This window comes from Bison bison, unplaced genomic scaffold, assembly GCF_000754665.1.
Source record: "Bison bison bison isolate TAMUID 2011002044 unplaced genomic scaffold, Bison_UMD1.0 scf7180017864471, whole genome shotgun sequence".
NCBI lineage: Eukaryota > Metazoa > Chordata > Mammalia > Artiodactyla > Bovidae > Bison > Bison bison.
Window position 1 is genome coordinate 13,664,471 of NW_011495032.1, and position 20,838 is coordinate 13,685,308.

Consider the following 20,838-nt stretch of genomic DNA (forward strand, 5'->3'; position numbering starts at 1 on the left):
GCTGATCTGCAGTAGAGGAAGGGCTTGCACCTGTGGGTCGAATGGGGGTGTGTGCAGGAACCCTGGCTTACCACCTCCATTTTGGGACCGTTCCACCCACGTGAACGTGATCGCCCCTTCCCGGCAGCTCTCGCTGAAGCGCAGCAGGAACGTCCCAGGCTGTTGGTCCTTCAGCAGGGCTCGCTCTCGCTCCTTGCTAATAAAGCCCACGATACACCTGGATGCGGAAAGGGATCAACGGAGGCACTCTGAGGTTCGGTCATGATTCTATAATTTTCCTGCTCATTTACCAACCAAGATGACTACAACGTGACACAAGAACACAGGATAAAAATGTATCGACTATTTTAGATGCTTTAAAACTATTTCATTGACACTTCAGGAATCATTTCAGTCATACGTATATATGCTTAACTCCCCCAAAAGCTCATTAACCTGGTGCCAACAGATGATCAATAAATACTTTCTGGATTAATGAGCCTTTCATTTTCACTTGGTGATTGAAAATGTCTGAATTTATTTATCTTTTACAGTGAAGAGGAAGGCTCAGACGATCCATTTTCATATTCTTAACTTCTGACCAAGTTAAGAATCTCTTTGCTGAAATCTCAACTGACCCTGGGAATAAATTAGGAACAATTTACTGAGTTGGGCTTCCCTGGTGGCTCAGTTGGTACAGAACTGCCTGCAATGGAGAAGACGCATGTTCGATCCCTGGGTCAAAAAGCCCTCTAGAGAAGGGAATAACAACCCACTCCAGTGTTCTTGCCTGGGAAACACCATGGACAGAGGAGTCTGGTGGGCTACAGTCTATGGGGTCATAAAGAGTCAGACACAACTGAGCGACTAACACTTTAAACTTACTGTGTTAAAAACAGCTTTTTCTTCCTTACTGGGAGGCAATAAAGAAGATGCTCAAGAAATTTTTGTACAATGAATGCATGCATAGCACTCAGGGTTTTTAAACTCAGCTTTGAAAATGGGGATATGTGTATACCCATGGCTGATTCATGTTGAGGTTTGACAGAAAACAGAATTCTGTAAAGCAATTATCCTTCAATAAAACATTAATTAATTAAAAAATACATATATGTTTATTATGGAAGTATAAGTTTAATCTTATGAGGGCCCACTAATGAATCCCTGAAGGGATAGCCTGTAAGCGTGTTTCAGTGGGATGCTCACAAGTCTCACCAAATAATGAAGTCTGTCTTGGTCAGGACTATCTCTGCCTTGCAGTAACGGAGTCTGTGCTCAACATATGCTTCAAAAATACATCTATCTGTGGTCCTTACCCATCATTCCAGAGAGCAAGCAGGTGTTTTTTAATGAGTTCAAGGATGCTTTCGATCCAAAGCCAGAACGGAAAATTTTTATCATTTATATTTTCCTGCCAAGTAAATAGATGCACACATTAGAAACCAAGAAATCCCAAACTCTGACTTCTCCTGTCTCCTCCTACCCTTGGGTTTTAGTTTGCAAAGACTGCCCAGCTGCCAAAGCTAGCATTGTCTCCTACAGAGCCGTCCCTCCCCTTCTTATCGGCTTTCAGACACCCAGCTCTCCACATCCTGAGCCAGACTCTGCTTCCCTCTCCAAACATTAGTGACCTAGCCAGGGCATGACCCCCTGGGTGATCACAGTGGCTTCCCACTGCTGAACTCCAGTAGCTCGAGCTTGTCAGCACTGTCTGGTGACCCTCACGGGGTCGATTACCACCCCCCTGAACTGGGCCCCTGCTTGAGTAGGCTCGGGGACGGTCATCTGGCCCATGGGCTGTCCACGCCAGCACAGAGCACACGTTACTCACAGACGGGGCTAACATGCTGCCAAGCCAGGGCCCAGTGTGAGCAAACAGAGGACTCATTTCGGATGTGAGAGAATGTTATCACACAGACAGGTGCTTCCTGTCAGACTCACACTTGGAGCCTAACCTTCGCGCTGAAGGAAAGTAAACAACTTGTCCTAGGGGTTCCATGGGCTAAAGGAACCTGCCAAAGCAAGCATGGCGCAGCCAGCACCTTGTTGAGAAATCCAAGAACCCTACAGAGAGCAGAAAGCACTCAGAGTGTAAATCCGAGACAGCACCCACCTTACAGAACCTTGTCCATGGAATCAGACCATCAGGGCCGGCGTTGGGGCCTAAACAAATAAAAACAAGGTTTTTCAGGAACTGGGAATCAATTCTGAAGCTTTGGCTGGGCTGATGGCTCTTGTATTTGCTCTCAAAGAGCCAACACTCAACCAAGGCAGGGTGGATGTACACGGTCAGGAGTCTCAGATCCTAACTGCCTGTGCTTTCTGGAGAAGCCTAGGGTGGTCCCTCCTTGTGCAATGGCACTTGCCGTCCTCCCTCTCCTTTCTTACCAGGCTCCTCTCCCAGTGACCCTGCAGTTTTTTTTTCAAGTGCAAACTAAGACCAAGAATCACTTGCAGGTGATCGATTTAACTGACACAACTTTATAGGCTTATTTTAGATATTAATTAGGTATTTCCCTCAGCCCTCCTCCAAATCAGGCTCAGGGAGGCAAATCAAAAGGCAAGTGAGAGAAATGAAAGGGGAAGGAAGCCTAGGGGTCACCTCCTACACAAACCAAAGCAGCTGAGCCATGAGAAGTGGTGAGACTGACACCGCTCTTCACAGAGAATCGCAGATAAGCCATTACAGGCAGGAAGGGTATCTGTCTTAACTCTCAGCAAACAAGGGATGGAATAAGGTGACTTCTTACTTTTTCCAAAATGCACAAGACCCCCACTGTGACAGCTACATGGCCAAGAGAGGGCACTGCTGAGAGCTATCCAGGTTAGGAAAAGTCTACTGATGCCTGCAGGACATGCAGCTCTGCTGTATAGAAAGCAAATCTGGAAAAAAAGCCATCTGTGGATTTAGAAAAAAAAATAGTTCAGATATTTCCATTCATTGAAGATCTGACCTTGAGACTGATGGGTCTTAGATTTGCTTAGTGTAGAAGACTAATAAATCCATGACATTAGCTACTGAAAGGGAATTCTCTACCTTGGCCTGGACCCTGCCCATCAGGCGATGCTGATCATGGGTGTTCCCTCATGTGGACAGTGTCTCCTCCCATTTGGGCCACCTGACCTAAGAGACCTGGGTGTGTGTTGTGGGGTGGGTGGCCCCAGGACCTGATTCTTACAATGCTGGGGGCTTACTTTTTTCTCCCCAAGGTTAATCAGACTTCATCTTTCTCAGACTTCACCTTTCTCCAAGAATTTATTTTAGCCACAACTAATATATTTTACATAACTCAGAAATCTTTCCCTTAGGAGCCTTGCTCAGAAATGTTAATATGAGATAATGGGAAAATGATTCATTTATATCTTCTATCAAGTCGGCATCTCCTTCTAAAGTGAGGCATCACTCTCTCTTACCTATAATAAATGGCAGTTGGAAACGCCAATAGATTCCTAACACACTCCTAACTTGAAGAGCAAAGGGGGGAAAGGAGAAGTCAAGATATTTTTTATGAATTTTGATTGTTGGTTACATAAAAAGTGAATATGCTCATACCAAGAAGCTTCTCCCCCAGCATGTTCAGCTGGTCCACATTGAGACCTCTTTTGGTGACAGAAGAAAACTGCCAACTCAGCACCTCTGAAAGCTGAGACCATCGTGCACAAGGTGGGTTCAGGAAGAAGGACAGATTCTAGAGAGAAAACACCGAGAAGCTAAAAGCCACTGATGAGTCACCAGTCACAAGCTCAGCATGGAAACACGGATCTGTGCCAAAGTTTAGTTCTAGTCTATGACACACATATTTTCACAGCAGAAGAAGAGAAATAGTTCTACTTGCAGACTCATATCTGTGCATTTATCTACTCACTAAAATTTAACTCCCGAATCAATACTCGTGGCACTTTGGCATTCATTTGTGGACGTACCCAGGCACAGAGCTGTGAAAACTTTGAGTCGCCAAACATGTATGTTTCCGGTTGAAGTCAAACAAAGCTATGCTCTGCCTTCCCGTTTCAGCTCTCACTACACCCAGTGTCTTCTCTGAGGTCTGCTGTGGTCTTTGCATTTCTGTAGGTTTTTTGTTGGTGATTTCATTTTTAAAAATGCCCCTCAAAGGCGAGCTGAAGTGCTGTTTAGTGTTCCTAAATGCCTTAAGGAGCAAATGCACATGATATAGAAGTTTTGTTCAGACTGAGTTATAAAGCTGTTTGCCGGGACTTCGATGTTAATGAATCAACAAGTATGTTAGATAAGGGATCTTTAAACAAAACAAGGTGATGTATTGATCTGCAGATGCGAGGGTTTTGCCAGAGGCTGACGGGAAACCATACTTCCCTCAGGCACAGTGATTCAGTATCTGCTAAATAGTGCTCACAGTGACTTCAAAGAACGTAAGTACAGTGAATAACTGGAACCAATTGTAACTAATGCACCATGAGTATCCGCACTCTTAAGAACAGAGCCTGCTTGTTTAGCAAGTGTATACATTTTTAAAAAGGCCTAACACAAAATCATCTGTTGCCCAAGCTTATTCACATGGAAGGAAAATCGTAATTTTTCATTTCTAGTACATACACGTGCTTCTGGAATGCTTCGCTATTCCAGAATTATTCAGCTCCTTAGCAATGAGTTGAGTTGTGCCCACTTTCCCCCCAGCATCTGGCCCATACAGGCTCTTTCAAATATGCAGAACTAGAGCAGGGGGGGTCTTTAAACCCTGGTATGAAAGTGGATGTGTTTTCCTTACCCGGGGTTCTGCCACCAGCATGTTGTACCACAGGATAGAGGCCCAGCCACTTGGGAGCTGGCTGACATTGGAGATCACCACGACGGGTAGAGAGGTCGTCTACAAGATGACAAAGACCTTGAAATCCTCGAATCCCAGAAACAGTACCTGCAGACCACTGTGCAGCCTCACAGCCTAACAAGGAACCCTATGTATATTTGCATATATTTTATTCTTGAAAATTAAGAATGTAAAGGTACAGTCTTTGGTTTTTAGTTGAAGTTATCTTTGACATATATTTTCAATTAAGAAATAAATGTCAGAGCTTCATATAAAAAATTAACATAGGACATCTCAACTGGAACACTTGGAGCTTCCCTTGTAGCTCAGCTGGTAAAGAATCCACCTGCAATGTGGGAGACCTGGGTTCGATCCCTAGGTTGGGAAGATCCCCTGGAGAAGGGAAAGGCTATCCACTCCAGTTTCCTGGCCTGGAGAATTCCACGGACTGTATAGTCCAAGGGGTCGCAAAGATTCTGACACAACTGAGCAACTTTCACTTCAGACAAAGGTTAACTTAGTTCTCTAGCAGACTGAACCATTAAATTAGCATTGAGACAGTACTGGCTGAAAACAGCAATTTTTTCTTGGCAATTAGATAAGTATGTCTAAAATAAAAATACGTGTATCAGTTTAAAGTACAAATAAAGTTTCCCATTTCTGGAACATGTAAGTCTTACCTCAAGGTCAATGACCAAACCAGGCTGGCACAACTGGGTTTCAAAACTAAGGGAGTGAAGCTCTTCAGTGACGATGAGAGGACCCTTGCAAAAGAAAACGGAAAAAAAAAAAATACAGTGATTAGTTCACTGATCCTGCAATTAGCAAGAAATTACTAAGCATTTTAACAAGCTCCAGAAAGCAGGAGCCCAATCAGGCACAATTTAGAAGATTCTAGCTTTTAATAATCTATCCCAGATTTAATTATCCCGAGTATCTGTTGGTAGGGAAATAGCAACTTCTAATGAGTTTATTCACAACCTAAGGCTTCCCGGCCCTCAGTCCCCTCTGCCCACCATGGACCCGCCTGGCCTGGGCTGCACACCTCAGGCTGACAAGGGGTGGAAAGTGTACACATGTTCCAAGTGTGATTATCTACCAGGAGAACGGATTTGCATAAGCCTGGCAGGTTATAAAGTGCCTTGGTTGGTTTGGGTAGAAAGGTTATTGTGTTCCAAGTGCCTTCATACACATAATCTAATGTGAGCCTCACAACAACCTTAGAACCAGAAAGGTGTGACTCCATTCCTGCTCCTGGGAGAGGAAATTAAGTCCCTAGTTGGTCACTGAGAGTCAAGATCCAAAAATGAGGCCTGGTCAGGCCCAGGCGGGCACCTGTCCCACGGCTCCACACGCCCTCTGCTGGTTGTGGAAGGGAAGGACAGAGTGCTAGGCAGGCACAAAGAACAAAATCTGACCAAACCAAAGCAACTCCAGCCATTCTGTCCTCTGCCCATGGTTCATATCTGAATGCATCCCAAACATAGCTCTTCAAGGACAAGCTGTGACGAGGGGGCTGACAGAAGGATAATGGCACTGGACAGGGCACACACAGTTTTTGGCAGGGCAGTCATGAAGCTGGCCTCTAACTCTAGCTCTGACAATGACTCCCTGTGCACGCTTAGCTAACTCTTGCAAACTTCCTGTGGTCCAATTTCCTCACCAGTGAAATGTGAGTAACACAGTAGCCCACTGTACCTATTCGCTGGGCTGTTGGTGAGGGTCCAGAAAATTCATGTGCAGAATCCCTTGACAACCAGAAACCACAAGCACAGAGTGGTTCTACTGTTATCACACATACACCACGTCCCAGAGCTTGTCTGCTGCTCTCACCTGCGGGTCTTCCCACTGCTCACCGCTCTGTGAGCTGTCCCTGGCCAGCCAGGACCACCAGGGCCATGGAGCCAAGCTCCCTGGACAGAGCTGCTAGTTAAGAGACCAGTCATGACAGAGAAAGACTTACCTCATTAGTTCTGGCACCGGCATTTTTTTGTTCTTTCAGTTGCTACAAAAAAAAAATAAAAATCTTAGTAAATAGCTTTATAATAATCCTCAAAGTTGCTACTTCCATCTACAAACCAAAACAAAGTGGAGACTTAGAAAGAAGGAGGTGAAAATATTTTCAGGATGCAGAACAGGAGGGGAAGTGACCGTTGTAGGGGTTTATGAGGTGGAGGGGGAGCACCTTTCCCCAGCGTCCTGACACCCTGCAAACACCACAGGGTTCAGAAGGAGCCAGGGAAGTGGCATGCTGCTCCCTCCTCTGGGCAAGCTTGTCCTGAACCATCCCCATCACCTTCACCAGCTGTGCCATGCTCCCCAGGCTTTGGGCACAGCTTCTCCCACCTCTACTTCCCTTGGCAGAATCTCCCAGACTGGCCCAGTGTCTCAAGCCTCTCAGACCGTCCTTTGAAAAGGTCTTCAGTCATGTAGGTTTTAAAGAAGTAACTCGGAGCCCCCGGAACAGCTCTGGACACCCTCAGACTCCCGGTTTGGAGAGAGGCTCTCAATTAAGGTCCAGCTTCCTAACCATGAGTTTGCAGGCTCATGAGATGGCTGCCAGTGAGAAAAAGGGTGCCTTGAATCTCCCTGCAGGTTCCAGGCCAGGAAGTGCATAGGGCTCAGCACCAACACATCTGCAGAACACCTGGCAGCCCCGAATCTCCAGGGAGAGAGGGGAGAAGGCACCACCCATATAAACCCCTCTGCTGGTTTCCACTGCCCGGTGCCCGGGCCTACTCCTCTGGAGACAAAGCGCTCGAGACAGTGGTTGCAGGCAAGACCCCAGAAAGGAGATGGTGACAAAGGGACCCAGGAGAGACCCCTGGGGTCTGCCACACTTGGAGTAGGGAAAGCACCAGTCAGGATGTGGGGGAATAACGATCTTCAGGAAAATTCCAAGAGTCTAGAGTGAGTGATCACTGAGGTCATCGAGAGACCACATGCAGAGAGCTTGTGTGCACACTGGTTTATGGAATATTTTACTGAGCTCACTTCCCCTCAACGAAGGTATGTCTGAGAGAGAGACAAGCAGAAAGAGAGAGTGAAGAGCCCTGGGATAAGGAGAAGGAGCCAAGGTTCCCAGAGTGCTGCTGAAGTCACCAGCCACAAACTCTAGAAGTCTCTTCCCAGGGAGACTTCCCTCTACATCACATATGGCACAGAGTGCCACTCCATTGCAAATAAGTCCTGATCAGCCAGACACAGCAGAAAAGGGGGAGACGGGTCTCCCTACCAGGTGTCGGAATTCTGCCGCCAGACTCCCGTTGGTGGACTCTTCCATGTTCATCACCTTCGTGTGAGTGCCCAGAATGTTGAACTTCCTAAACCTAGACAACACAGGGAAAGGATACTTAAAAGGCTGGGAACTGTTAAAGCAATGCATAAACAAAGCAGAGAGCAAAACAGAGTGCAAAACGTACCCTTTTACTGTATTTCTCTCATTCACATCTCTGCAAGGAAAAAAAAAAATGTAATCATAAATGTGTATTTAAAATATGAAATTTGCATTCAAACATATAAAAGTATAAGATCAATAACCAATAAATCCATACCTGTGGGTTTTCTTCCCTATCATTCACTCAGTCCCTCAATCAACCCACACCAGCACTGCCAAGCTGTGCTGAGGGACCCTGGGCAAGTACACTGGGCCTCACCTTTTCTCTTCTGTACATCCTGCTGGCAGCACCGACCACACAGCACCCCGGGAGGAGGAAACTAGTTAACAGGTAGGGAGAGCACACAGCACACCCTCAGGAATGTAAGCCCAAGTTATCACAATGTATGAGCAGCTACTCCCTCTGCAGGAGGCAATGAGCTAAGCCCTGGGGACTGAGCAGAGAGCACTGCTCCAGAACTCAGAGGACCCTCCTAAGAGACAGCTCGAGTTTTATGTTTGCTCTTTATTAGTTTTAATGCTTTCATCAAAGTACCTGAATAGTCAATCATTTGGGGGAACTGCCAAGTTTTAAATCTGAGGTTAAAATTTTGAGAGACCAGAATCTTACATAAGTTGAGCGATAATGTTGTCATATTCTGGACAAATAATGTATGTTAGGGGCAGGTGAAGGTCAGAGACCATTAGTGCACTCCCAGTTAAATGAGTTAGCTTCCTTTCCTGTCCCAACTAGACGTTCAATGCTTCTGTGGCTGATAATCACTGTCAGCTATGACAGTGAGCAATTTTCCTGTCAAAACTAAGAAGAAAACTCAGAACTGGAACAGACAGAAAAGACAAAAAAGCAAGAACAAACCGAAAGAGATACTGAGTTAAGCAGGCTGTGGCAAAACTGCGGTGGCCACAAAAACCTCTGCAATTCTTCCTTTAAACACACAGAATGTATTTCCTTGTCCCTTGAATTTCAGGGGACTTTGACCTGCTTTTCCAGACACAATGGATGGGAGCAGTGCTGTGTAAGTTCCAAGTCTAGCCTACTAAGCCTAGCATGCTGCTGCTTGGATCCACTTGGAACACCACTGCCATGTGAGAAAGCCCAGGCTGGCCACTCTGACAGTCCCACAGAGAAGGGCCCAGTTATCCCAGCCAAGACCTCAGACAAATAATGAGGTCATGCTAGACCACCCAGCAGCAACCAGGCCAGTTCAGACTAGAAGGACCACCCACAGTCCACAGAATAATAGAAATAATAAGTTTCTGAGTTTAAGCCACTAGGTTTGCAGGTTATCTGTTATGCAGCAAAAGCTAACTGATACACAGAAAAACCAAAGATGGGAGGGAAACAAAGGTACAAACAAAGAGGGCTACAGTTACAGGACCAGAAAGAGACGAAAGCCAGAGGAAAGGGACTTGGAGTATCATAAACGGTTCTGAAACAGTAAACACATCAACAAAAGCATTAAATATATCAAGGGGAGATGGGAGGGGCTAAGCCATCTTGTTCCTTAATGTAACTGCCTAGGTCGCTGCTAGTTTGGGTTCAGGGTCTAAGGACAAAACAGGATAGACCTGCTCCATTTAGACCTCTTGAGAGCCTGCCCATTCCTGGGTCCCTACTGTTCAGAAGAGACAAGTGTAAAGCCAGCAGGCTCCATACATGCCCCCCAAAATGCCATCACTTTCACTCCAGAAACAAGCCCACACTGGCCGAAGAATCACGGTGGCCTGGAGCCTGATCAAGTGCCCCTTCTCTGGGGCTGGCCTAGTTGAGGTGGTAGCTGCTTGGAACAAGCACATATGCATAAAATGCTCTCATACTTTTGTTCATTTGTAGTCTAAAAAGGCACACTGATACCAGCTCTTAGAGAAAGTTCCCAAGACCCAGGAATTACTGATTTAAATCTGCCGGAATCACTAACAAACAGCCCCGCTGCATCAGTCCATGTTTGGTTAACAAAACCAATGTTTCAATAGTATATGTATCTTTGATAATATTAGAGATATCTTACTTGTCAAATAAGACTTTGACTTTCAAGTTATAATTCAGCTCTTGCAACTTCACCAGCAGCCTGAAAAGAAAAATAAAAGTCATAATTACTTTTAAAAATTATTATAATTTATTTATTATGCCAATTCCATATTGATGAACATTTCAACAATCCCCACCCCACCCAGTTTTTGGTTATTACAAACAATGGAATTGACATCCTTGTATGTCTACTTGGATTTTTTTTTAACTGTATTTGTAGGATAAATTCCTAGCTGTGAAGTTGCTGGGACAAAACTGTAATATTAAATTCTGACAGCAAGCAACAGATTTTATATTCCCACCAAATGTAGTGAGAGCACCTGCTTCCCCATTTTGCCTCCCCAGTGCTGGGGTTTATCAAAATTTCTATTTTGGGCTAATTCCACAGGTAAAAAAATGGGCTTCCCAGGTGGCTCGGCACTAAAGAATCTGCCTGCCAATGCAGGAGATGCAGGTTCAATCCCTGAGTTGGGAAGAGCACCTGGGGAGGAAATGGCAACGCACTCCAGTCTTCCTGCCTGGGAAGTCCCGTGGACAGAGGAGTCCGGTGGGCTACAGTCCATGGGATCACCAAGAGTCGGACACGACTGAGCAACCAAACAACTGAGGTAAAAAATAGCAAACTTTACCCTTTACCAAAACTTGTAGCTAATGCTTAACCTGTTGGGAGAAAATAAAAACTCTGACTCATAATCAGGAAAATGAGGGTCATCTCTCTAACCACTCCAGGGCAGTGTGGAAAGATGGAGGGACAGAGCCCTGGGCTGAGACTCCAGTGTGCTTCTGTTCTGATGAGCTAGAGGCCTGGGGAAGAGCCCCTCACTGGCTGGCTCCCTTTAGTCAAGCAGGTGATGGGATGGGATTGCTCCCCTTGCCAGCTTGAGTTCTGGGACCCCATGGTGTCAGTCTGGTGCTGGAGCACTGGTAGCCGAGACGCAGCACCTGTGGACCTAAGTCAGCAGCACCATGGGAAAAAGACTAGGGCCACCTCTGAAGGTAAGGCCAGCTCTTCTGAGTCCAGCTGCTCATCAGTAGAGGAAAAGCTATTAATAAATGAATGCAGCCATGCAACCAAAGAAAGTAAAGCTGGACATTCTCCTATGGAAACATTTCTACAATTTATTACGAAGGAGAAAAATAGTCTGCCGAACAACAGAGAGCAGAACTCTGGTTTCTAAAAATGAAATATATCATGTCATATATACTTTCGCAAGTCTATGCATGAAAAAACACATGTTTATAAAAGTACAATGTATTTATTTATATATTCATGTAGACATGGACAAAATTCTGGGAGGACTGACACCAGGCTGCTTACTGTGGTAGTTTACAGATATTTAGATCACATACAACTTTGAGAATCTGATCAAAGTTATGAACACACTCACCAGAAAAATGTACCAGTCATTTACACACACTGCATCCATTACAGAGGGAACATAAAGCTCAGGTTATAGGCTCATGCTCAAGAGGGGATGAGGCTGCTGGGAACTTTTACTCTCTACCATGTGCAGTTGTGCAATTTTGAATTGCTATTTACAGTAAACATTCATTACACCTATAACTGGAAAAAATTGTGGGGTGTGTGTGTATCCACACATATCTTTGTTATATTTCTAGTTGAATAGAAAAGACTCTTAGATATTCTAAGTAAGAATTCATATTAAAATACCTACTGCAAAAGTACTTCCTCTAAAGCACCTCCCTATATAACCATGTTGTGGCAGGAAGCTGGGGTGCAAACTTTGTGATAGGAGCTGTGGAAAGAAAGTGAAAGTGTTAGTCGCTCAGTCATGCCCGACCTTTTAGCAACCCCATGGACTGTAGCCCTTCAGGCTCCTCTGTCCATGGAATTCCCCTGGCAAGAATACTGGGGTGGATTGCCATTTCCTTCTCCAGAGGATCTGCTCGACCCAGATGAACCCAGGTCTCCTGCATTGCAGGGAGATTCTTTACCATCTGAGCCACCAGGAAAGCCCTAAGGAGGTGTGGAGCTTCTATCTTTTCTTTATTACCTCAGCTTCACAGTGAATTGGACTCCAGTCTTCAAGACCAATGGCCTCTGAGGGTGAGTTGGCATGCAGGGCTGTCTTTCCACCACAAATGAGCTGTAAATACCCAGCAAAGGATAAATTAGCATTTCCATTAAAGTTGAGGCGGTAAAAGTTATTTTCCCTAAGGAGGAGAGGGGGCTAGAGGGCACGATCTAAAAAATAGTTGAAAAACTTCTAACCAGTTGGATGAATAAACTGAAGTTTTACCGTCAATAAAGACATCCCCAAGTCTAACAGATGCACTCAACAAAATCAGTAATTGCAAAGACCTGTGACACTCTTCAGCAATGAAAATTCTCAACTGGATTCTCTTCATTTACAAATTTAAGAATCAAATTTGCTCACTGACCAATGTGGTGATCATTTTGTAACATACACAAATATCAAATCACTATTGTTATATAATTAAAACTAATATAATGTTAATATATCAATAATATCTCAATTTAAAAATAAAAAACAGTAACAAAAACAAATTTTACTATAGTTGAAAATGAACCAAGTAGCATACTGCTTACTACCATGCTTTGAAACTTACATTTTAACATCCTTTGGAAAATTGCTATTCTAGTAAAACTGTTTAGCAATATTTATTACCTAATAAACATTTCCAAATATTAATTTTCATTTAAAGAAAAAGAATGAAATCTGCACTCCAAAACCCAAGTAAATGTCCTTGATTATTTCAAAATCAAGGTAGAGAGTAAAAGTTGAGTGCATCCATTTCAAAATCCAACATTTGGATATTCCTGTTTGGACATTAGCCACAGGAAACAGAAGACATTTTTATTATGTCAAGTTAGCATTTAAAAACTGCAATATGAACTCTACTCTTCTACTCAGGGCCGTTTATTGACCTACTAAGCACACTGAGAACACCTAGCCCTGGATAAGGCACTACCTAAGGCCCTGGTGGGAGAAGAAGATGACAAAGGCACATCTCTGTCTACGAAGACCTTCCAATTTACAATAAAGATAACAGACATGCATAGATAATGATACAACTGAAATCCAAAACAGGAGAAGAATAAAGAATGAACTATGCAACTCTGGAAGGGAGACAGCGTCTGCCCAGGAAGTCTGGCAAAAGTTTCATGATGGGATATATGCGGAAACATTGAGGATGCAGGTTCTCAATGAGCTACCACAGAAGAAAGCTCTGAGGCAGAGGAAATATTGTTGGGAGAGGCATGGAGAAGCAAATGTCCAGGGTGGGCACGAGGTCAAGTCCGCCTGGAAACGCAGCATGTGTAGCAGCTAATGTGGAATGGCTGGTGAGGGCCAGGCTGTGGAGGTGGGGCTTGGGTGACTGGATCAGGGGCTCGCCTCAGAGTAGAAGGTGATGAAAAATCAAACAGAACTCTGATATGGCAGAGTACAGGGTCACAGGGACTAGGGAAGAAGGGGCTGGGGCGGTACCATTTGAAAAGCTACTATGTAAGAGTTCGGTAGAGAGCTTGAAATATGATAAGACCACAGAATAGGAAAGAGAGGGCAAATACAAGTTAGACTCAACAGGTCTCGTCACAGACTGGCCAGGGAGAAGGAGACAGGTTACCAGAGTAGGAGGTCACAAGAAAAACGGGCCCTTGGCATAAACAAGGAATTCAGGAAGACCTGAATTCAGGGAAGCCATAAACATTTTTACATATCCTATTAAACCCTTCTAAATTATCTGAATTACCATAAAATTTTCCTCTGGGTAAAATAACTGCAAAAGGTGCAAAAACATCTTGCTCAAGTTACCTCTGAATGAGCTGCTGGAAGAGGCTGAAGGTGCGGTCCCATAAGGCTTGCTTGTTTTTGGTGATGGGGTCATGTTCATAGGTGTATTTCTGTTCCAACTCCTCAAGCTTTTTAAGCTGCTGACGAACCTGCTGCAGACTCTCCGCCACTATGGTGAACCTGGGAAGGTACAAGCCACGGAGTCTGCATCAGAAATAGCCCCAAAGCAGTCTGGATTCAGAGAATCATGGAAACCAACAAGCACTGTTTACAGACAACACGTGATGTTATCTGCCCAGCTCTACAGTGCAGGGAGAAACAGAGATGGACCTAAGAAGAGATGGGGGCGGGGGACATGGAACCTCTGGGGCCTAATGTCTGATAATCTGAGGTGGAGCTGATGTCACAGAAATAAAGTGCATAGTAAATGTAATGTGTTATTGAATCATCCTGAAACTATCCCCCCACCTTGTCTGTGGAGGAACTGTCTTCCAAAAAACCAGCTCCTGGTGCCAAAAAGTTTGGGGACTGCTGTCTAGTGAATCTTCGGCTTCAACTGAGTTATGAGATAATTGGGACTTAAAGGCACAGGATAAAGGGGGCGAGCTGCAGAGGGAGGGGACATGAAAAGACAGACACTCTAGGAGGTGATGTGGCGGCAGTGAGGGGCCCCTGCAGATTTTATATCAGGGCAGTGACACTGTGCAGGGAGGAGCAAGAGGGCAACCTGGAATCAAGGCAGCAAGGCAGAGCGGGGATGCAAGGTGGGTTAGGAGGAGACGAGGGAACAGGGGTTACTATGTCACTGAACTGAAAGGAGAGGCAAGGTGCATAATCTAATCATTGTCAGACACTCAAAATACATGTATAAACCAAGGAGGAAAGCTACCAACTCCTCTCAGGTTCCTCCATCCTGACAGTAAGCCAAAGGTGATGGAGCCTCTGAGCTATGTCAGACTGTGGAAGTCCGGGCCTGGAGTGATGATAAGAGCATCAGCTCCCCAGGGAAAAACATCTCCTTTGGTTGGTGTTTTCATTCCTTGAATTCAGGTCACAGCCCTGAAAGCAAAGCCCGTGGGTGTGAAATGAGAGGCAGGGTAACAATGGCAGGTGGGCGTGTTCCACAAGGATTCTAACCCAGTGATTCCCAATCCTGTTTGGGCCGAGGGACACAAGAAAATGCTGACAATTCTTGCACAGCACAGCGGGGTACAATGGAAGATGTTCATATCTCCACAGGAGGCTCCATGTGGCCTAAGATGACCATAGGGGCTCCAGACAGCAGGGACCTCACCAGGCTCCTGGGGGTGCCGGGTCAGGAACAGCAATCCAGAAAGTAATCTCATGAGATCTTTGGTCCTTGCGCCCTTCAGAACTGTTTCAGGCCACCACCCACTCCTGCCCACTGATTCTACTGCTTCCATCGGGTCTGCTCAGATCTGTCAGACTCTGCTAATACCTTCAGTTCAGTTCAGTTGTTCAGCCATGTCCGACTCTGTGACCCCATGGACTGTAGCATGCCAGGCTTCCCTGTCCATCACCAACTCCCAGAGCTTGCTCAAATGTATGTCCATCAAGTTGGTGACACCATCCAGCCATCTCATTCTCTGTCGTCCCCTTCTCCTTCTGCCTTCTATCTTTCCCAGCATCAGGGTCTTTTCCAGTTGAGTCAGTTCTTCGCATCAGGTGGCCAAAGTATTGGAGTTTCAGCATCACTCCTTCCAATGAATATTCAGGACTGATTTCCTTTAGGATTGACTGGCTTGATCTCCTTGTAGTCCAAGGGATTCTTAAGAGTCTTCTCCAACACCACAGTTCAAAAGCATCAATTCTTCGGTGCTCAGCTTTCTTTATAGTCCAGCTCTCACATCAATACATGATGGTTGGGAAAAACCATATGGTTTTAGAAAAACCATAGCTTTGACTAGATAGACCTTTGTTGGCAAAGTAATGTCTCTGCTTTTTAATATGCTGTCTAGGTTGGTCATAGCTTTTCTTCCAAGGAGGAAGCATCTTTTAATTTCATGGTTGCAATCACCATCTGCAGTGATTTTTGAGCCCAAGAAAATAAAGTCTCTCACTATTTCCATTGTTTCCCCATCTATTTGTCATGAAGTGATGGGACCAGATGCCATAATCTCAGTTTTTTGAATGCTGAGTTTTAAGCTAACTTTTTCAATCTCCTCTTTCATCAAGAGGCTCTTTAGTTCATTGTTTTCTGCGCTAAGGGTGGTGTCTGCATATCTGAGGTTATTGATATTTCTCCTGGCAATCTTGATTCCAGCTTGTGCTTTATCCAGCCCAGGAGTCAGCATGATGCATTCTGCATGTAAGTTAAAAAAGCAGGGTAATAATATACAGCCTTGACACACTCCTTTCCCAATATGGAGCCAGTCTGTTGTTCCATGTCCGGTTCTAACTATTGCTTCTTGACCTGCATACAGATTTCTCAGGAGGCAGGTCAGGTGGTCTAGTATTCCCGTCTCTTTCAGAATTTTCCACAGCTTGCTGTGATCCACACAGTCAAAGGCTGTGGCATAGTGAATAAAGCAAAAGTAGATGTTTTTCTGGAACTCTCTTGCTTTTTCGATGATCCAGCAGATGCTGGCAATTTGATCTCTGGTTCCTCTGCCTTTTCTAAATCCATCTTGAACATCTGGAAGTTCATGGTTCACGTACTGTTGAAGCCTGGCTTGGAGAATTTTGAGCATTACTTTGCCAGTGTATGAGATTTTGCTAGCATGTGAGATGAGTGCAATTGTGCGGTAGGTTGAACATTCTTTGGCATTGCCTTTCTTTGGGATTAGAATGAAAACTGACCTCTTCCAGTCCTGTGGCCACTGTTGAGTTTTCCAAATTTGCTGGCATATTGAGCACAGCACTTTCACAGCATCATCTTTTAGGATTTGAAACAGCTCAACTGGAATTTCATCACCTCCGCGAGCTTTGTAGCGATGCTTCGTAAGGCCCACTTGACTTCACATTCCAGGATGACTGGCTTTAGGTGAGTGATCACACCATTATGGTTATCTGGGTCATGATCTTTTTTGCATATTTCTTCTGTGTATTCTTGCCACCTCTTCTTAATATCTTCTGCTCCTGTTGGGTCCATACCATTTCTGTCCTTTATTGTGCTCATCTTTGCATGAAATGTTCCCTTGGTATCTCTGATTTTCTTGAAGAGATCTCTAGTTATTCCCATTCTATCATTTTCCTCTATTTCTTTGCACTGATGATTGAGGAAGGTTTTCTTATCTCTCCTTGCTATTCTTTGGAATTCGGCATTCAAACATCCTCAGAGCAGCTCATCCTCCATGGACTCTGAACAGTCTCTGTCAGAACCTTGGCAATCTTTCACCAAGTAGTTATTACCACGTCTATCTCCCGTCTCCCCAGTGAAAGTTCTTTGCTGGCAACAACCAAGAATCATTCACCTTGTGTCCTAGATCCTAGCCCAGTGCCTGGCATACGGCATATAATAAATATGTGATTTATTTAAATTAAATAAAATTTAATCACGGAATTTTATTCTTTCCTCTCACCTGGGGCACTAAGCCAAGTGGTTATAAAAAATAATTTTTGCCTCATTTCTAAATCTCAAGTTCATTCTATTCTGTCTAAGTCTATTCTATCCTTAGACTTAAATACAAAAATCAGAGACATGAATCTCCATTTAAATAAAGGGCCTGCCTGGCTCACCAGTGTCGACTGGGAAATTCCTGGAGTTCCCAGGGTAGTATGGGAACCTCCACGACCAGGCTCCAGCCTCCTGTCTGCTCTGCTTCCTTCCTTCCCTATCTGGCATCCGACTCTCTAGCCACCCACTGTAAGAACTTCAGGCCCAGGTCCTTCCCTCCCTGCTGCTTCTGTCCACACCTTTCTCCTCTCTGGTCTGTGGTTTTTTCCTGTTCACTCCCAAGTCAGTGCAAGACCATTTTGTCTCCTTTATCTTTTCTGGTGACTCCTTCCTCATCCTCCATAGATTCTGAATGGTCTCTGTCAGAACCTTGGCAATCTTTCACCAAGTAGTTATTACCATGTCCATCTCCCGTCTCCCCAGTGAAAGTTCTTTGCTGGCAACAACCAAGAATCATTCACCTTGTGTCCTAGGTCCTAGCCCAGTGCCTGGCACACTGCATATAATAAATATTTACTAGATGGACAACTGAATGAATGGCCCACAAACTGTTATTTCATATAAGCCTGGAAAATGCCTCGAGCCCTTTCATTTTGAATAAAACACTGGGACTTCAGTTGTTAAATGTGTTGTGTGATGACCATGTCACTGTGTTGGCACAGTCAAGTGACACGCCCCAGGATACGTGTACAGCAGGGAGAGGACAGTGCTCCACACCAAGCTGAGCATGGCCACAGGCGCGACTAACACTGTGCTTTTCAAGTGCGTGTGTCCAGGGCAAGAAGCAGCTAGAGCACATCCAACTCCAAACAGAAGTCTTCACAGGGTCTGTGCAACTAACACAGCTTGAATGTTCACTCTACAAGTTTATGCAGCTCACCAGTCAGCTGCCAGTCTTACCAATTTTGCAGCTGATCCAGGCAAGCGTTGGGGGGCCCCCCAATACAGGCACTCTGCTGTCTCCGCTTCCACTCCACCAGTTCATCATTAATCAGGGCTTTCTGGGTAAGTTCAGTGGCATTCAACAACTCTATTATTTTGAGAACGACTTCCTAAAGGGAGAGAAAGACACACAGTGAAATAAACACATCTTTAATCACGGAATTTTATTCTTTCCTCTCAACTGGGGCACTAAGCCAAGTGGTTATAAAAAATAATTTTTGCCTCATTTCTAAATTTCAAGTTCATTATTTACAGTCTCTGACAAAAGTACTGTGTTATTCTGGAACATGAAACGCTACCTTTCTCTTATTGTCCAGCATTAAGTACATCTTCTGGAGTAACAACTGTTCTTGTTTCTGATCATTCTTTGCCACACCATTGGTTTCATGTTCTGTGAATTGGGAGAGACAGCAGATAAACAAAAATGTGAGAGAAGACAAAGCCAACCGAAGGCAAGATTCACATACATTTAGGGAAAATATGACCCAAGTGCTATCTGAAGACAGGTCCAAGCTTGGTCTTCAATCACTATTGAACAAAACAAAAAAATACCAGAACAGGACACTCTGAAACAAAGTCCTTGTTTTCAATGATTCATGTAAATGAGAAATAGTACTGTCTGGTTCTTAAGTCACTGTCACAATATTACCTCAATGAATATAAAGGACAAGATTCAAAACCTCAGTTTAAAAAAAAGTTGATATAAAGCATCTCCATGGCTTTGAAAGAGAAGCAAACAATTTGGAAAAGTGTCATTGAGGTTTCTTTCTCTCATATTTTTATTCACATTATTACAAATAATGTTTCCATTCTATCATGATATCCTCAGAGGACTGCTAGGGTAACAGCAGTACTCTGCTTGTTCTACACAATGCACACTTTGAGGTTATTTTCAGTGGATATCCTGTCATCATTAAAAACAAGCAACAACAACAAAATAGAGTAAAATTGCTTTAAAACAAGGGGAAAATGCTGAACTTCACCTATGGTATGCACACACGGAGCTGGAACATTTGAAGAAACTTTGGGGATTAGGGTAGGGAACTCCAAACACCTATCCATCTATGTCAATCAGTAGGTGAAGCACAGTAAGTAAAGTGAATAGCACATAACCAGTGGGTGTCAACAGGGGGTGATTTTGTCACCCAGAGGTCACCTGACAACATCTGGAGATAGTTTAGAAATGGCCCACTCCAGTATTCTTGCCTGGAAAATTCCATGAACAGAGGAGCTTGGCAGGCTGCAGTCCACAGGGTCGCAGAGTCAGACAGGACTGAGCATGCAGTCACACACATTGGCAGCTCTACTGCCATCTAGTGGGCAGAAGTCAGGGATGCAGCCAAACATCCTACAATGCCCAGGTTGCTGTCATTCAGTCAGTCGTGTCTGACCTTGGCAACCCCATAGACTACAGCCTACCAGGCTCCACTGTCCATGGTATCTCCTAGGCAAGAATACTGGAATGAGTTGCCATTTCCCTCTCCATGGGATATTCCCAACCCAGGGATCGAACCCACATCTGCATTGGCAGGCAGATTCTTTACCCATGAGCTATCAGGGTATCTCACAACGCACAGGACAGTCCCCAAAACAAGGATGTGTGTGCTCAGCTGTGTCCGACTCTTTGCAACCCCATAGACTGTGGCCTGCCAGGATCCTCTGTCCATGGGACTTTCCCAGTAAGAATACTAGAGTCAATTGCCATTTCCTCCACCCAAAATGTCAATAGTACTGAGGTTAAAAAACCCTGGTCTGGTCATCAAGAAGTCAAGACTAGTAATTAAGTCATAGAATATTTGGTAAATATGAAGGAGTATTTGCCTTTGTTAGCTACTGTAGGCAGAAAAAATTACAGGCAATGGACTCTGCTTCAAATGTTAACTCTTACCTCTGTTCTGCAAGGTTTTGCATTTAAAGTCATATTCATCTTGCAAGTCTTCTAGAGTCTTGATTTCATGTTCAATACTCTACAAGTAAAGACATAAACAAGTTTTCCAGCATACTCAGAACAAAGACTTTAGGAAACAGATTATTGTTTCTATAGGACCCAGAAAATCAGGGATACAATCCTGCTCTCTCGAAGATAAATAAGATTCATAAAATCCTGCTCTCTCAAAGATGAGTAAGATTCATAAAATTCTAATAATGAATAATTTCTACTTCATTAATAAGTATATAATAACCTTTTTAGAGAATAAAACATACGCCTATTTCTGGACTGAGCTACTTGATGTCTACTCATTTAATGAAATGTCTCTCTCAGAGGCAGTAAGGTAAAGTTGCTCCAAAGA

General features: G+C 44.3%; 1 protein-coding gene across 4 annotated transcripts in view; it reads right to left on the minus strand.

The window, feature by feature from the left end:
• Positions 1 to 20,838, minus strand: part of STAT1 (signal transducer and activator of transcription 1, 91kDa) — a 43,892-nt gene that overhangs the window by 9,386 nt on the left and 13,668 nt on the right. For all 4 annotated transcript variants that reach the window (XM_010860842.1, XM_010860840.1, XM_010860843.1 and 1 more), the window contains 15 exons: positions 20,436 to 20,514; positions 18,847 to 18,938; positions 18,506 to 18,657; positions 13,990 to 14,148; positions 12,205 to 12,297; positions 10,170 to 10,229; positions 8,186 to 8,215; positions 7,999 to 8,092; positions 6,727 to 6,768; positions 5,444 to 5,527; positions 4,725 to 4,823; positions 3,533 to 3,668; positions 2,093 to 2,142; positions 1,296 to 1,390; positions 72 to 217 (listed from right to left, as the gene is read on the minus strand). In XM_010860842.1, coding sequence (XP_010859144.1) covers positions 72 to 217; positions 1,296 to 1,390; positions 2,093 to 2,142; positions 3,533 to 3,668; positions 4,725 to 4,823; positions 5,444 to 5,527; positions 6,727 to 6,768; positions 7,999 to 8,092; positions 8,186 to 8,215; positions 10,170 to 10,229; positions 12,205 to 12,297; positions 13,990 to 14,148; positions 18,506 to 18,657; positions 18,847 to 18,938; positions 20,436 to 20,514 — 1,411 coding nt within the window. The remainder of the gene's footprint in view (positions 1 to 71; positions 218 to 1,295; positions 1,391 to 2,092; positions 2,143 to 3,532; positions 3,669 to 4,724; positions 4,824 to 5,443; positions 5,528 to 6,726; positions 6,769 to 7,998; positions 8,093 to 8,185; positions 8,216 to 10,169; positions 10,230 to 12,204; positions 12,298 to 13,989; positions 14,149 to 18,505; positions 18,658 to 18,846; positions 18,939 to 20,435; positions 20,515 to 20,838) is intronic.